The 17,368-nt window shown below is 43.2% G+C and overlaps 1 protein-coding gene across 2 annotated transcripts in view; it reads right to left on the bottom strand.

Moving 5' to 3' along the window:
- carm1 (coactivator-associated arginine methyltransferase 1) overlaps positions 1–11,343 on the bottom strand; it is a 29,873-nt gene extending 18,530 nt beyond the window's left edge. For both annotated transcript variants that reach the window (XM_085785225.1, XM_085785226.1), the window contains exons 1-2: positions 11,137–11,343; positions 3,683–3,808 (exon numbers count right to left, since the gene is read on the bottom strand). In XM_085785225.1, the coding sequence (XP_085641351.1) occupies positions 3,683–3,808; positions 11,137–11,278 (268 nt within the window). In that variant the 5' untranslated portion in view covers positions 11,279–11,343. The remainder of the gene's footprint in view (positions 1–3,682; positions 3,809–11,136) is intronic.
- Positions 11,344–17,368: the final 6,025 nt, after the last annotated feature.

Genomic DNA, 17,368 nt, shown 5'->3' with positions numbered 1-17,368 from the left:
AATTCAAATTTCACTCATTATCTACTCACCCTCATGTGGACCTAAAAAAGGCCCCCACCCTTATTGGTGGAGAAGTTTCAAGAGTCTCCGTTCCTTCTTTCGGAGTTACGGGGGGGGTCCGGTGCTAGGGATGTCCCGATCCTGATCACGTGATCGGAAATCGGGGGTCGATCACGTGGTTTTTCAGACTCGATCGGAATCGGACATTACATCCCGATCAGGAATCGTATTATATTACATATCTACATGTCAGGGTTTTCCTATCTGTCTAAAGCGGGGAAGACGGCCGCCGCATGGGGGGCGTTCAGAATTGTATTACTTTTACTGTAGACGTTCGTCCATGTGCACTCATATAACCCAAAGCGACGTCGCATTCAGTGCAGTGTGCCTTGTGTTTTTGTGCATGGATCTGTGGCGCACTGTCCCCTCGGTGTTGTGTGGCTGCGTTGGTCGCGGACAAAGTCAACGATATGAAATGCCCGGCCGCTTGCGAGAGTGTGAGAGACGATCGTGTCCACCGTGGTCAGCTCACTAGTTTGTTTGTGTGTGTTGTGGCTTGCGTTGTTTCACTGCTGACTTCCAAGCAGCTTGTTGTTGATGTTTTGAGCGCTTACACACACGCCTGCAGCAAACAACAGTCACTGCAGCTTCTACTGATAAGCGGAGTCCGTACGTAACGCAACGTTGAGACCGTACACTCCGGACCGACCCGCGGGCAGACTGTCGGCGGACATTGTTAAACTTCTCATACTTGTTGAATAAAAAACTTACCCGTTGTGTCTTGCGTGATGACAGATACTGAACCAGGATATTTATTTAAAGTTAGAGAGGGAAGAAGGAGCAAGGTCGAGCTGGGTGAAGGGAGGGAGGGAGGAGAGAAAGGAAAGAGCGGAGTGACGTGAGGGAGGGCAGAAGGAGCGAGGTAAAGGGAGGGGGGGGGGGCAGACCGGGCAGGAGAGGGTAGGACTCAGGGGAGAGAGGCTGGTGATTTGAGAAAGACATGAGATAAGGCTATTTTATTTTGGACCAAATGTTCCTTGTTGTTGACTTATGGGATTAAACGGCATTAATATTATACTGTGGAGCTATTGTATGCTAATATACATTGAGAGTTTGATATCTCAATGGCATGTTCTTACAGTACTAAGCAGATAAATGTCTTGGGCCATTTGTTATTGAGGTTAGTAGTAATATTGCTGAGATTGTGATACTTGTTACATCGCCTTAAGTAGAGGCACAAATGAAACAGAAAAATAGTGAGGAATGATACAGTTGATCTACATTAAAAAACTTTACTGCATTGCCAAAGTATTCGGATCGGGGACTCGGTATCAGGCAGATACATCAAAATTCAAAATGACTCGGACTCGGACTCGGGGGGCAAAAAAAAAATGTGATCGGGACATTCCCTAGTCCGTGCAGCTGTATTTGTCCAAAGATAAGGGTTTGATCAATGGATACACGAACATATCTTCCTTATTGTCCAAAAAGACACACACCAAAAAACATCGCAAATCACCTCCATGCTGCTCTTACTGTAATGTCCCTCTGGTATTGAAGCCCCAACATGAGAAATTGTTCCGCCGCCGGGTCCAGTTGACATAAATCTCACGTGAACTGAGACACTGGGAGCTTCCGCTACAAACAAGCTTAAAATATAGACTTATTTAATTTTTTTCGGAACAATTTCTCCTGTCGGGGCTTCAATACAAGAGGCACATTACAGACGAGCAGTATGGAGGTATTTGGATGTTTTTTGGTGTGTCTTTTTGGACAAATACTGCTGCGTGGACCCCCCCGTAACTCAGAGAAGGGACGGAGGACTCTGAAAATTCTCACAGCTCTTAGTCGACATGAGGGTGAGTATAATGAGTGAAATTTGAATTTTGGGTGAACTATCCCTTTAAACACCCTCATTTCATAGTAGTTGCTATGTGTTCATCTGTTTGTCATTGGCTCCAATAGATCGTGATATTTCTTAAACCTCAACAACAGATTTAGCTCATTTGGAGCAGTTGTTTTCATATCAACATAAAAATGTAAGGCAGTGTTTTTCAACCTTGGGGTCGGGACCCCACATGGGGTCGCCTGAAATGTCTAGTACTTGATTTAAAAATATATATTTTTTAACTAATTATTTTCTTTTTAAAATTATGATTAACACACCACAAACAATCTCAAACAACTGTATTCTATACTTTCACTTTCTCAAATATAAATAGAGTTCAAATAAAATGCAGCATATAAAAATATCTTGATTGACAGGGGTCGCCAGAAATTTGTGATGTCAAAATGGGGTCACGAGCCAAAAAAGAACAACTGATTTAAAGCAATAATGGACATGAATAATACATAAAAAGATTCACTGTGCTTCAAAGTATTTTCACTGATATCCATAAATCAAGTCATTTTTCTCCTACACATTTAAATGCATCTCATGGTGTCTTCTTCCATGTAAAGCACTGAAAGTGACAAGTTGTTTGGTTCATTTAATGGAGGGTAATCAGGCAGAATTAGGTCAAAACCAGCTGCTGCAGAGAGTGGTTAAACCTGCTGCTCACGCTGGCTACAGACATGATGTGTTTAAAGACTGTACGGACAAAGTCAGGGCACTCTTCACTTTGACATCCGTCATGTTAGAAATACAGACACAGCAGTTCCCTCCTTCACTGCACTAAGAGTTAAAGTCTTAGAGTTCCTGAGATCTGTTTTTATTTTATTTCTGGAAAACTGTTTCTGTAAAAACTTTCAGACTTGAAGAATATTACATATTATTCTTATATTTGTATCCAATTTCCGTACCTTGATATCAAAAAACCATAAATAGCAATAAACACATTTGTGATTCTGATCATGTTAAATTGATGCTTTCCTGTTGGGATTATCTGTTAAAGGACATGAGCCAGGCTTCTAGGATGGGGACTGAGTCATGTGTTTGATATGTACTATTTTAAACAGTGCTGAAGCAGAAACTCCCCCACATCCAATAGTGAGTGTGACGAAGCTGCTGGCGTGTGCTGCTGATGGAACAGGGCTTATCTTACAGCTAACCTGTAACCTGACAAACCAGTGTTCAGTGGTTCATGACCCGACAGTTAGTAAGCTACTTAAGGCAGACGTGCTTCGGGTTACGGCTGGTGTTGGAGCAGATAACCGTCATTTAATCCGTCTGACTGCTGTTTTTTCACTCCTGGAACTTTCTTTTTAGGTTTTGAGGAGAAAGCAGCTGCGGCGTGTGGAGGGATCTCAGGCTGGACGAGCCTGTTGAGCTGCTTCCCATCGCTGAGCAATAACTGTATCATTATCATATTATGAAAAAGGGTGAGACTCATTCAACCTGCTCCTCGCTCTGTACCAAAGTGTGTGGGAAACATGCTCACTTGCTTGTGCAGACTTTTTTTTTTTTAGTTCCTCACTCTGAGGTTATAAATGTAACCGATACGGTGCCAGAGCGGCGTATTTACAAGTGCGCGCTAAAGAGGAACACATGTCTCTAGTTACCTACATTCTTCACTAATGGACAGATTATTATTCTTTCTGTTCGCCTGCACAGGAAATAGTTGCATATTTAAAATATTTCCTCCCTAAATCATGATGTGATGGTTGAGGTGTGGAGCGACACGGTGTGCTGTTGTTGTGTTGTTGTTGTTGTTGTTGTTGTGCTGGGGCACTTCCTGTGTACCTGCAGGTGAGGAGAACTGCAGCAAGACGCTGTTGCAGCCCAGCGTGATGATGAACGACTGCTTCCCCACGCGGCTGCACTCCGTCTCCCTGGAAACCGAACACTTGAACACGCTTGCCTCCTCTCCTGGAACGAAATGTAGGGGAGAGAGAAAGAGGGGGGGGGATAGACAGAGAGAGAGGGAGAGAAGGATAGAGAGAGAGGGAGAGGGAGTCAGGACAGCACACTTAAAAAAAAAGAAAATCCAAAAACAAACTGTGTGATGTATGTTGCAGTAACTTCACTTTTTTTGGGAGGGGGGGAAATAAACTGATTTCAAAATGCGCTTTTGAAGTTTTAACGCGTCTTAATTCCCTGACTCTGTTTTCATGCTGCTCGTCACACGTTGAGGAGTTTAACGCGGCCTGCTGCTGTGTGGGAGAGATGAGCACAATGCAGCTCCAGCCTCTTTATCTCCTTCCACCGCTCACACACGCTGGCTCCCAGTGACTGAAATTTGGGCCATTTTTTAAAAGCTTCAAAAAAAAAAAAGGCAAAATAAGCAAGAGTCCATACGCAATTACTCCACTCGTTTTCATCACATCTTTGCGTAGGTCTGGATGAGATTATCCCACAGCTACTGATGATAACACTGCCTCCCCTGTTTCAGGATTTACATTCACATTTGCATACATTTGCATTACAAGGCTAAATGCATTTAGCATTAAGGTTACAGCTAGTGGTTTTCTGCATGTTTGTTGGTGTCGATAAAATCCCACTAACGGCACGAAAGCAGCGCTGCAGGTCGGGCTCAGTGGTTTCCTCAAACAGCTGGACACTGTGGTGTCAGTCAGGAGAAAACACAAGTGTTTCCCTGTCAGCATGTGGCCCGGCTGAGTTATCACATGCTTCATATCCATCAAGACTTCTGCTTACTGAGAGAAGTAGGGCTGCAACTAACGCTTATTTTCATAATCGATCGCTTTGGTCAATAAAATGTTGAAAAATGTCAATCAGTGTTTCTCAAACCACAAGAAGACGTCCTCAAATGTCCACAAACCAAAGACAGACTCAGTTTCTTGTCAAGGAACAAAGAAACCAGAAATATTCACAGTGAAGAAGCTGAAATCGGAGAATTTTGACTTTTTTTCTTAAAAAACTACTCAAACCGATTATTCGATTATCAAAATAGTTAGTTAATTTTTTACAAGACTGATCGGTAGAGATGTTTTCCTCTCGAAAAACAGTGTGTGTGTGTAAGAGAGATGGGCTGAGCTGCACTGCTCCACAATGAAAGCGCTCCTTCAGAGGTATTTTATGTTATGTTTAAAAATCAGTCTTCACACTAATTAGACTACTGAAGGTGTACAGGAATGGGAGGGGTAATTTGGGGGTGGGGGGGTAGATAATCCATACCTTCACAGCCCTGACAGAAACGTCTGAGGACAGTTTGGGGTTTGGTGCTGGGGGAGGAAGTGGCCGGCATCAGCTCAGCGTTCCTAGTGAAGTGCTCAGGAAGACGACGTCTGATGAGTCTGATGCTCCAGCTGCTAACTCAGGACTAAAAACTGTTTCACTTAATGTGATGTGAATGAATGAGACAGAGTTTAACTGTGGAAATTAATGGGACGTTATCAGCAGAGCGTCTTTCCAGGAAAACACTGGCTGCTGAAGAATGAAGCTAACCTTTTCAACCGTGTGTGTGTGTGTGTGTGTGTGTGCTGCCTCCAGGACATATCCAGGACGCAGCACTCCCATGTTACTCTGTTTTCCTGCAGCGAACTCACAAAGTCTGCACTTCCTTTTCTATGTTTAATAACATACACTTATCTTTCCCTAATGGAGTTTCAATACGCAGCGGTCACAAACCAATGGGTGAGTACCGATATTTATTTGTTTTCTTTTCTTCTTCCTTATTTCAAAGTATTTGGTACTGGTAAAGGCTGCTGATACCAGCATTTGCTCAGCTAAAGCTGCTCAGCTAACGCAACACAGACGCACGGTACTTTCGCTTTTCCTTCATCAAATACACAATCCAACAACTACAAAACGCTCTCGTGGAAAGTTGTGACCTGCACATTCACCACGCTATGAGATAATAATGCACAACGCAAGTATTTGCTTAAAGTGTCGTAATGTTACATAATTATACGTTAGTGTTCCATAGCGTGGTGAATGTGCAGGTGACACCTTTCCACAAGAACGTTTTGGAGTTGTTGGATTGTGTATTTGATGAGGGAAAGGCAAAGGTACCGGGCGTATAACGTCGCATTAGCTGAGCAGCTCACGTCTCTGCCCCGCTGATCTAAAAACAGCTTGCACCCACAATTAAAGGTAATTAACCTACCCGTATGACTATAGGGATTATGGCAATAGACGAGTTTGCCAAAATGTTGAACTATCGCTTTAAAGCCCCTGTACAGACTTTTCATTTAGTGTTGATTTTGACGGCCCCTGTGGACGAAAGCGGCGGAATGAAGACCGCATTTCCCACTGTCATGAAGACTTTGTCTGGCCGGTGCGCGTACATTTGTTTTGGAAACGTTGTAAAGAAGATGGGACTGGCTTTCTTTTTTATCTTTATGTATCTATTGGTATGGTTTTGTCAGTGGTCCGACCCGACCATGCCTTCCTTTAAATAACAGGCTATGTAGCCTACATTAAAGCAGAAGTAAGTGATATATTTGTGTTAATATAAGTCTTAAATAGTTGTATCTTCCGACAGCAATCACTTCTATAGAGTGTTTGGTCTGAAACACGGGTCTGTCAGTCACTCTGCTCTGCTCTGAGCCCAGGAGAAAACATTTATCGTATCCTACAGTTTTTATCCAATGAGGAGAGAGAACGGCATGCAGGGCTGTGTGTGCAGCCAAGGGACGCCGTGAATGTGGCGACGTAGGGACGAGGACTGTTATGGTGCGTTCAAGGAAACTCATATTTTTCCGACCGTGAAGTCGTACCAGTTCGATCTGGTACGAGTTCACGGGTCAGAAGTTACGAGTGGCCGTTATAGTGACTTTCACCGGTAAAACAGGTCGGAGAAACACGAGTGGGTTGCCTGGAACGCTACAAAGTCGTAAGTTGTGACTTGAAGCTGTAATTTACGGTTTCAAAAGCCTGCCTGGAACGCAGCATTAGCGAAAACGACCGGACCACTTACTTCTGCTTTAATGCAGCCGTGGCCCGCCGCTTCAGAATCAAGTCGGGGCAGACACATAACCGCTTACCATCACTTTGTACGCTAAATAATAAACCTTGTTAACTGTCTCAACCCGCTGGCCGGCGCTCGGTTTATCAATAAACAACGCCGATGAGGTTAAGGCCCAAAGCGTTTACCACCACATGACCTTTTTTGTGTAAAAATAAGTAAATAAATAAGTATTCAACAGTGAGTATTTGTACTCTGTCTGAAAAAATCATATTAATTGAACATCCCTCGCTCTGACCCTTGAAACCCTCGTCTCTGAGATGTTTCTACTCCTGTGGTCAACTACACGCTCTCAGGTCTCAGACGACATCACAGATCAGAGCTGAATCCAGCCACGAGGAGGCACGAGACGAGACCTGGCTCTCCCTGCAGCGCCGTGGCCTTCATCTCTCCCTGCAGCGCCGTGGCCTTCATCCTTCTAAACTGGACAGAGTTTGAACTTGAAGAAAAGTGACCAAGAACCTGACGGTGAGTCTGGCTGTGAGAGACGGGGGGGGGGGGGACACCATCCCTCCCTGTGCATGAAGGGCTCAGACTGTGGGAAACGTGATGCTCTGGTTTGATGAAACCAAGACTGAGCTGTTTATGTGTCCTGCCTCGGGGTCAGGGCCTGGGACAGAAACTACAGAGATCAAAGTACAGAGACTTCCTCAATGAAAACACCTGATGGAGACAGAGCGCTGGTGGTGGCATCAGGACGGGCAGAAGGTCGACTCCCAACAGGACAATGACCTCATGCACGCAGCTAACGTAGACACAACCCTGTGAACCTGGACCCACACAAACATCTGTGGAGACCTGAATGTGTCCAACCAGTAGTGATGTTCCATACCACACATTTCCTTTCTGATCCGATACTGAGTAAAATTCAGGCTGGTTTCGGTGATACCGATCCGATACCGATACTGTCTGCAAATGTACCTAATGTGCCTGGTAAATCTAATAAAAACATTTTAAAAGTACTGTAATGCAAGTCATAGCTTCCTAAGGATGCAAGACTTCAGAGTAGCCTAACGTATTTATTTTAAACTCTGAACTATATTGAGGTAGTGGCCTCGTTTAGAATACAGCCGAAAATAGTGTTTCAAACACTAAAAAAAGAACATAAGTAAAATAATAAAACCATAAATTAAATAAGAAAATGATAAACAAACTTTTTTTTTTAATTAATTCATTTATAATACTATTTATAATTTCCCCACAGATATTACAGACTTCGTCTTCACTGTTTGTGGCACTGAAACAGCTCCACACCTGACTCCTTTCCACTCCGCCATCGACTCTACACAGACTGACTTTGTGAGCAGCTTACGCGTTACGCACTTACCCAGGTGGAGGAAAAAGTAGTTCCTACCAACCGCGTGTCATTTAGACAAGATCTGAATAGTTTAGTTACTTTCCACTGTGTTCCTGTTAATGATATGCATAACCACACAAATGACTGAAGTATCAAAAGTATCGATATTTTCATTTGGGTATCGTCAGACCTGGTATCGGAAGTATCGATATTTCATTATCGATCTGCACATCACTGCCGTCCAGTGTCCACTGACCTGACAAAGACAGTTCCAAAATCCAGATGTGCAAATCCAAAGTTTACTGCGGGGAAGACCCAAGCTAAGGGTCTGATTACTTCAATTAAATGTCCTTTACATTTCTGAAATGATGTAATGTGCAGACTGTGGCTAGGTGTGAATCCTGCATCAGCACCAGGCTGGCTGTGGCTGCCACCAGCTGTCTTACATACTGCAGCCCTCAACACTTCAAATCCATCATGCCACGCTGCCTCTGGAAAGCATGTGTCCTCTCAATCAGATTTGATATATTAAGACACCGGGGTTACCAGATCTACTTCCAGCCTGCTGACTATTTAAAATATGTTTTGTACTATCCCCATTAAGAGGGGTTGGAGATCATTGGGGAGCTTCCAAGGCTCACAGCTTTTGTTAATGTGCCAGCGTCGGGCAGCAGAGTCGGCACCTGTTTGCCTGTCTGCTGTGGACTTAAGTCGAGACTATTTGCAGCAATTTACTCACTTGGTTAGACAACAAAACTTTATGTGCAGTTCACATAAACACTTGTTTTGTCCCCAGGTTACTTCCTGCTTTGGTTGTTTTCATGACACCATGCATACAAGCTGGTAAATATATGTTACTGCACAAAAAAGCAAAAAACATAAGTAAAGCAACCCCTATTTACTTCATTACTCAGCTTTATCTGGCACTGTTTGGAGAAGAATAAGTCGTACTCATTTACTGTGACTGAATAAGTGCACATCATGCTGGTGTGTCCTGCACGCCACACATTCAGGATGTCCAATCCCATCAGAGGAAAAAGAAGCCGTCATTAAGTGCAGGCGCTACGCCTCAGTCACACTCCGAGTGAAGTCATGGATATAATATAAGTACGTGAAAGCTGATACGCCCGCTGTGTACCGTTTCAAACCAGCGACAGCAACAATCAGCGCCGCCGGAAAGTGGGGAAGCTTTTACCTCGAACGCCGTGCACACTGGGCTTTCTTAATAAGACTCATCTGCACTGATTCACCCAAACAATTTGTCCCATTCACATTGTAAAAGCTTCCACCTCAGAGCTCCGCAGTCCGCACACATTCGTTTCTAACTCTACACCCCCAGATTTTTTTTTTCCTCTCCCCCTTCTCTACTTTTCAAGCTTTTTTCCCTTTCAGACCCAACAGCTGCAGACTCCAGTGACATCCTCGAGGCAGTTTGTCAGACTTCACACAGCTCCCTCTGGAGACACAAAAGACTTAACACAAGGTTTTCCACTCAGGCAGTAGTACTCCACAACACGTGGAAATAAGACTTTGAAGTGTAAAAATCAGAGGAGTTCCCCTTCTATGCAAATGAGTTGTGAGATACAGAGACTTTCTAGATTTACACATCTATGTAATATTACCTTACCAATAGCCAATAAAGACAACCTTTGATTTGGTTTCAAGTTTGTTTTTTTAAAGATTTTAATTGGATTTCCTGTTTAGACATTACCCTGTATAGAAGTGCACATTTTCTACAAACATGTTCTTTAATATTGTTTTTTCTTCTATAAAACCAAAACTTTCTCTTAAACCATGCTGCAGGAGGGGGGGGGGGGTATATGTGGGGTATCTACACTAAAACCTACTTCAGAACTCCTACAATGAATTCCTTTGTAAAGAAAAAAAAAAAAAAAAGAAAGAAAGGAGAAGAAAAAAAAGTGCGCTTTTGTTTAAGTTGAGCATCACGGCGGAGGAGGCCGGAGCGACTGTTTCTTTTCAGCGGGACATCCCACCGAGACGTCCCACCGAGGAACAAAAGCTCGGCGCAGCGCGGCGCAGCGGCTCAGGTCCTGGTCCGCACGGAGGGAAGAAGGCGCGGGGAAGCATCTATTGTTCCGCCGAGAACAAAGATGAATGCATAAGTAATGAGGGCCCGGGACTCACTACGCTACACAAAAACGCTAACAATATTTTCCCCTCCAAAAATAATAATAAAAAAAGAGAGTAAAAGCGTGTAAAGTGTAAGTGTAAAGCCCCGTTAAGAGGCGGCGGGCTGCTGGGTAGACACAGCAGCCCGCCGCCTGGACCACGGAGCCCCGCGGCCAGCCGGGACCGATGCCATCTGCTCCCCGCTCCAAAACAACCCACACGGGCTAACTCACGAGCTAAGCGGCTAAAATAACACCACATGGGTTTCTAGGAGGGAACCCGCGAGTATGAACCCTCACTGATAGATGATAATGTGAGAAAACAGACGTAATGTAGCCGTCAAGGGCAAAAAGATGTGTGATGCGAGCGGGTCTGAGGCACGTTAGCGCATCATCCCCGCCGCCGCCGCAGCAGCAGCAGCAGCAGCAGCAGCCAGGCTAGTGGCATTGTTTAACTAGCATCAAACTACACATTACTGAGCTGCTGCTCCCTCAGCGGACTCACTCAGCCAGGCTCACGGTGCCGCGGTACGCCTCAGTTCAGTGGCGGTGTCCCCGGCGGAGAGCATGTGAGGGAGCGGGGGGCTTAAAGTTACCGAGCCCCGGGAGGAAAAAAACCCCCAACGGACAACGGACAACGGGTAACGTGGAGTTTAACGGGCGCCCTCGTGACGAGCAGGGGGAGGCGACGTGGTCTCTCCAGACGGCTAGCTGCTCGGCGGCTCGGCGGCTAGCGCTGCTACGGCCAGATTAGCACTGCCTAGCATTAGCACTGGCAGCTCTAAGCCAGGGCCGACCGACCGGGGGAGCAGCTGCAGGAGAAGATAAAAGGTGGACCTACCATTGGAGAGATTGATGAAGGCAGCGTCCTGTGAGGTTTTGACTTCTAGCCGCAGGGGCGTCTGCTCCGAGTGCCGCTGTATGTCACCGTTAGCGTCTCCGATGGAGAGCAGCCGCACGCCGGGGAACACCGAGACCGCCATCTTCGATCTGGAAGTCGAGACAGGTCGGTGACGCTCACATCCAACCCGAGCACCGCTCTCTGCTGGCGGCAGCCCGGGCAGCGGCAACCGTTAGCCGCCGCAGCAGCGCCCCCCGCAGGCCTGACGCCGCTACTGTGTAAACACTACAGCCTGGCGCGTACGGTGGGTAGGCCTGCGTCATGACGTCACAAGACACTGAAGGCTTTTGTTAGTCTGATTTTTTTCCTTTCCCTTAAGTTTTTTTTCATCATAAATAAGAATTATATCTTTTTTTTTTAGTTTAATCTTGATGCCTGTCAAACATTCAAACATGTTTTCTAGTTCTATCCAAAACAAATGAGTATAACGACATTCAAAAAAAAGATGACAAATATTTTCCTCCTGTTCACAAAAAGTACAGTGGATATTAATATTTTTAAATTTAGAGATGGCCTGATTAACAGGGTAAATTGAGTGTATAATTTTAAAAGAAACTTCCTTAATTTTGTTTGTGACACGGTATTTGTTACTTGAAGTCCATACTGAGTTCCAATTTATATCTATGTCTGCAAATTTTGAGTTCCACAACAATTTAGCTGCTGGAATATTAATTTCTTGGGAAAGTTTCCTCAAATGTCTATTGGTGCATTTTTTATCTGTTAAATCAACACCATCTAACATAAATTTTTCTTCAAAATGAACATTTTGCTGTGGTCTATTATCACCTCTTAATAACATCAACAGTCCCGCAGGTATAGCGTCAAATATTATGGCAAACTCTTTAGGTGTAAAAGGGAAAGGAATTGTTTTTGTTGAATCTTTTTATTTTACAAGGAAAATATTACATCCATAAATGTAAATGGTCATCCAAAAAACCATATTTTTATGAGTTTAAAATAGAAATAAGATATTACATGCAGCTATTACAAAATATGAAAGACAGAAAAGCTATAAAAACCTTAGAATATTATAAATTATTGTAAACAACTATTTAATAATACCTATAATATATAATAATATAGTGTTGGTACCCCTTTCAGTGTATATATGTATATATTTTTTGTTTGTCTATTTATTGTATGTTTATTGTCTGAATATTTGTATGTTTGTATATATAAATGTTTAATAATAAAAAAAAAAAGTCTATGATTTTTTGAGCTCCTCTGGCAAAATGTCCTTTTTGGATTTATAAAGAGTGACGCTCCAGCTGAAAAAGAATATTTTTTAATTAATCTCATTTTAATTCTTGCAAAGTTTAATATCCACAAGTGTAAATTTGCCAAAGTAAAACCCATTTTTTGTGTTTTCATGAAAGAACTCGAGGTGTATTTCAAGTCAGTTTCCTCTGCTAATAACAAGAAAGCTATCAAAACTATAAATCTGTGCTCCCACTTTAAAGCAGAAGTAAGTGATATATTTGTGTTAATATAAGTCTTAAATAGTTGTATCTTCCAACAGCAATCACTAACATAGAGTGTTTGGACTGAAACACAGGTCTGTCAGTCACTCTGCTCTGCTCTGAGCCCAGGAGAAAACATTTATCGTATCCTACAGTTTTTATCCAATGAGGAGAGAGAACGGCATGCAGGGCTGTGTGTGCAGCCAAGGGACGCCGTGAATGTGGCGACGTAGGGACGAGGACTGTTATGGTGCGTTCAAGGAAACTCAGATTTTTCCGACCGTGAAGTGGTACCAGTTCGATCTGGTACGAGTTCACCGGTCGGAAGTTACGAGTGGCCGTTATAGTGACTTTCACCGGTAAAACAGGTCGGAAAAACACGAGTGGGTTGCCTGAAACGCTACAAAGTCGTAAGTTGTGACTTGAAGCTGTAATTTACGATTTCAAAAGCCGGCCTGGAACGCAGCATTAGCGAAAACGACCGGACCACTTACTTCTGCTTTAATATCTTTAATTCAATTTAATTTCCATTGCTCATATCCCCTGGTGTGTCTTACTTTTTTTTTCTCCTTTTTATTTTATTTTTATTTTATTTTTTACTATTATTTATTTCTATTTATGTATGTATTTATTTTATTGTCACATCTATTTGTTATCCAATTGTTATTAATATGATGCTCATCATATGGTTTTATGCACTGTTTATGTATTTTGTAAAGCAATAATAAAGTTGTTAAAAAAAAAAGTCTATGATTTTAACCTGTTCTGGCATTGTCCCTTTACTGTCACATTAATATGGACAGAAATGTCCCGGTACATTAAGCCAGGAGTGACTCTGATTTTTCTCTGTGTTGGAAAGATGTCCTATTTGGTTTCCATAACCAAAAAACAAAATAAAAACAGAAAGAGTTATAGGCTATGTTATAAATTTGCTGATCATTTTAGGTAAATACCATATTCATAAAACCAAATTTAGTCATTCAAAACCTTCATTTATGGCTTTTGTAAAGGAAACTGAACAGTAGGCTACATCCAAAGTATAGTCTGACTCTAACAACAGTGACATGTTTCACACATTTGCTGTGTGCTCCGCTAATAAAACTCAACTCTATTATACCAGAGACGTTTGATTATACGTGGGTGTCGGTGGATATATCACAAATCAAAACTAGATGCTACCAGAAAGAAAACCAAAGAGTAATACAGCAATATTAGGTATCACAGTGTCAAAAGCTGTCAAATACTGAGAGAATAGTAATTAAACAAAACAGATCGTTATCATATTCTCTAGATAGCAATTTAAATTTCAATGTATTGATTTAGGAAAGAAGGGACAATGCTTGTGGCCGTTTGAATGTAAATAGCCTATGGCAGATTGTAGCTCCAGGCTAACTTCCATCTGTCCATCCCTCGGCAGGTTGGTGTTAGGAAGAAGAGGAGATATTCAGAAATTAAAACACTAACAACAACAAGACAGCAGAGAAGACAATAGATTACCGGTATATAAAAATTGAACAACCAGTCTACTACTAGTGTACATTATTTATAAAGTGCCCAGTGCAGTTGGGGTAAAGTTGGTATGGACAGACCAGGGACAGACCAGGGTTACAAAGTGAATGTCTTATTTTCATGTGGGTTCACCAGTTCAGCTGCCTTCAACAGTCTGGCCGTCATTCTGTGTTTTTAATGTGTTTGTGTGTCCACCCCCTTAGAATCCTTCAGTCCAGTCAGATGAACTGTTTAAAGGGATAGTTCACCCAAAATTCAAATTTCACTCATTATCTACTCACCCTCATGTCGACTAAGAGCTGTGAGAAGTTTCAGAGTCCTCCGTGCCTTCTCTGAGTTACGGGGGGGTCCGCGCAGCAGTATTTGTCCATATAATGGTTGTGAATGGATACCAACTTTCTTCATCCAAAAAGACACACCAACAAACATCCAAATACCTCCATACTGCTCGTCTGTAATGTCCCTCTTGTATTGAAGCCCCGACATGAGAAATTGTTCCGAAAAAAAATAAAATAAGTCTATATTTTAAGCTTGTTTGTAGCGGAAGCTCCCAGTGTCTCGGTTCACTGCTCTTCCTGTGTCAGTGCAAAGACCGGCGGAACAATTTCTCATGTCGGGGCTTCAATACAAGAGGGACATTACAGACGAGCAGCATGGAGGTATTTGGATGTTTGTTGGTGTGTCTTTTTGGATGAAGAAAGTTGGTATCCATTCACAACCATTATATGGACAAATACTGCTGCGCGGACCCCCCCGTAACTCAGAGAAGGAACGGAGGACTCTGAAACTTCTCACAGCTCTTAGTCAACATGAGGGTGAGTAGATAATGAGTGAAATTTGAATTTTGGGTGAACTATCCCTTTGACTTAGTTGCCATACGTCCTCTGTCACAATGCTACTGGGTGAGCAATGATCCGCCTCTGTGGCAGCTCTTCTCCACCTGAGCATCATCTGAACTCAAGCTGTAACTGGAGTGATACAACATGAGGACATCTGACCTTTTGTGCGGGGGAACAGCGATTCTCCAAATCCCTGGTTTGGGGTAATCATGATGTAGGTATGCTATCCTTTTGGAGGGAGCACAGACAGTGGTGCTGTGCTTTGCGCTTTTGCCTCTCAGCAAGAAGGTTCTTGGTTTGATTCCCAGGTCTGGGGCCTTTCTGGGTGAAGTTTGTATATTGTATATAGTGTATTGTACGACATTCAGAAACAGCTTTTTTCCCCACTGCTGTCTCCCTGCTTAACTCTGCGCCCCATCCCCTCACACGTACACTCACTTCTCTGAACCAACTACATACCTCAGTGCCACTCAGGACCACTGAACCATTAACTGCACTTTAATCTGTATCACTGCACTACTGTATATTCATGCAGCAGATCTGTATATAGAAAAAGACACCTATATTTTATTCATAGATCAGCTCCTTACACTTATGCTATTTATTATGCTGCGTATGCACTCTCGTTGGATGCAAGTTGCATTTCGTTGCCTTGTTTTTTACATGTGTAATGACAATAAATTGAATTGAATTGAATTGGTGGATTGGAAACTTAAAGGGATAGTTCACCCAAAATTCAAATTTCACTCATTATCTACTCACCCTCATGTCAACTAAGAGCTGTGAGAATTTTCAAGGTCCTCCGTCCCTTCTCTGAGTTACGGGGGGGTCCGTTCTTCGTCCAAAAAGACACACCAAAAAACATCCAAATATCTCCATACTGCTCGTCTGTAATGTCCCTCTGGTATTGAAGCCCCGACATGAGAAATTGTTCCTGTGTCAGTGCAAATCACACGAGATTTGCACTGACACAGGAAGAGCAGTGAACTGAGACACTGGGAGCTTCCGCTACAAACAAGCTTAAAGCAGATATCATCGGCACGGCCGTTTCGGCTAATGCTGTGTTCAAGGCAGGCTTTTGAAACCGTAAGTTACAGCTTCAAGTCACAACTACGACTTGGTAGCGTTCCAGGTAACCCGTAGCTCGTGTTTTTACCGTCCTGTTGTCTGTGAAAGTTCCCTATAACGGCCACTCGTAACTTCCGACCCGTGAACTCGTACCAGATCGAACTGGTATGACTTCACAGGAAGGAAAAACACAAAGTACGAGTTTCCTTGAACGCACCATGAGTTAGCAGCCCCCGCCCTTGTCAGGCATCAATTGGTCCTCGTGCTACGTCACCACATTCACGCGCATCCCTTGGCTGCACACACAGCCCTTCATGCCGTTCTCTCCCCTCATTGGATAACACTTGTATCCCACAAGGAAAATTTTCTCCTCGGGTTACAGCAGAGCAGAGTGACGGAGAGACTCGTGTTTAGGCTGAAATACTTCATGTAAGTGATTGCTGACGGAAAATAGGACTATTTAGGACTTATATTAACAAAAACATTCCACTGATATCTGCTTTAAAATATAGACTTATTTAATTTATTTCCGGAACAATTTCTTTCTATCTTTTTTAAACTATCCCTTTAAAAGTGCCTGTAGGAGTGTGCCTGTGAGGTTGTTTATCTCTATGTGATCCTGTGACAGACTAGTGACCTAGCATCTACACTAGTGTCCCATGTACCCTGCCTCCATCACTTTAACCAGGTAGCTAGTCAGATTTGTTTAAAAGACAAAGAAAAAAACAACTTTGATGACAAAAACAAACAGATGGTAACGTTTAATGGTGAATAACAAAATCGCACAGGAGTTGAGAAGGATTGTCTCGTCTGTATGAACTGGGCTACATGTTTGTTCACACTGAGCTACAAGATCAGCATGAACTAAAGACAGTGTATCAGGCCTGTTGTGTCAACACACCATAATAGAAATGTACAAACACACACATCCTAGAAAAATGAGGTACCACCATGCATCACTAAACTTTTCAGCCAAAATTGTCAGCATCATTCCATGGCTGCCCCAGTGTGTGTGTGTGTGTGTGTGTGTGTGTGGTCTTCTTCGTCTTCAGAGGCAGCGGGGCACATGATAGCAGTCCACATCAGACAGATCAGGCTAAGGACTCCTGAGGAGAGGAGAAATAAACGTTGCTGTGAGGGCCGTGTCTCGTGCTCTGACACACAGCGTGGCCGTTGTTCAGCGGCTGCGAGAGGTGTAAGAGATAAATGCATCAGTGCAGCAGAAAAGAAAGAAATGTGCGAGTGTTTAGAAGAATAAAGTCAGTTGAGGCAGAGAGAGAAGCGGAGCTCACACCT

This window comes from Trachurus japonicus, chromosome 8, assembly GCF_045865225.1.
Source record: "Trachurus japonicus isolate A0001 chromosome 8, Traja_1.0".
Classification (NCBI taxonomy): domain Eukaryota; kingdom Metazoa; phylum Chordata; class Actinopteri; order Carangiformes; family Carangidae; genus Trachurus; species Trachurus japonicus.
The sequence above is the reverse complement of the archived record's forward strand: the minus strand, read 5'-3'. Positions and strand labels throughout refer to the sequence as shown.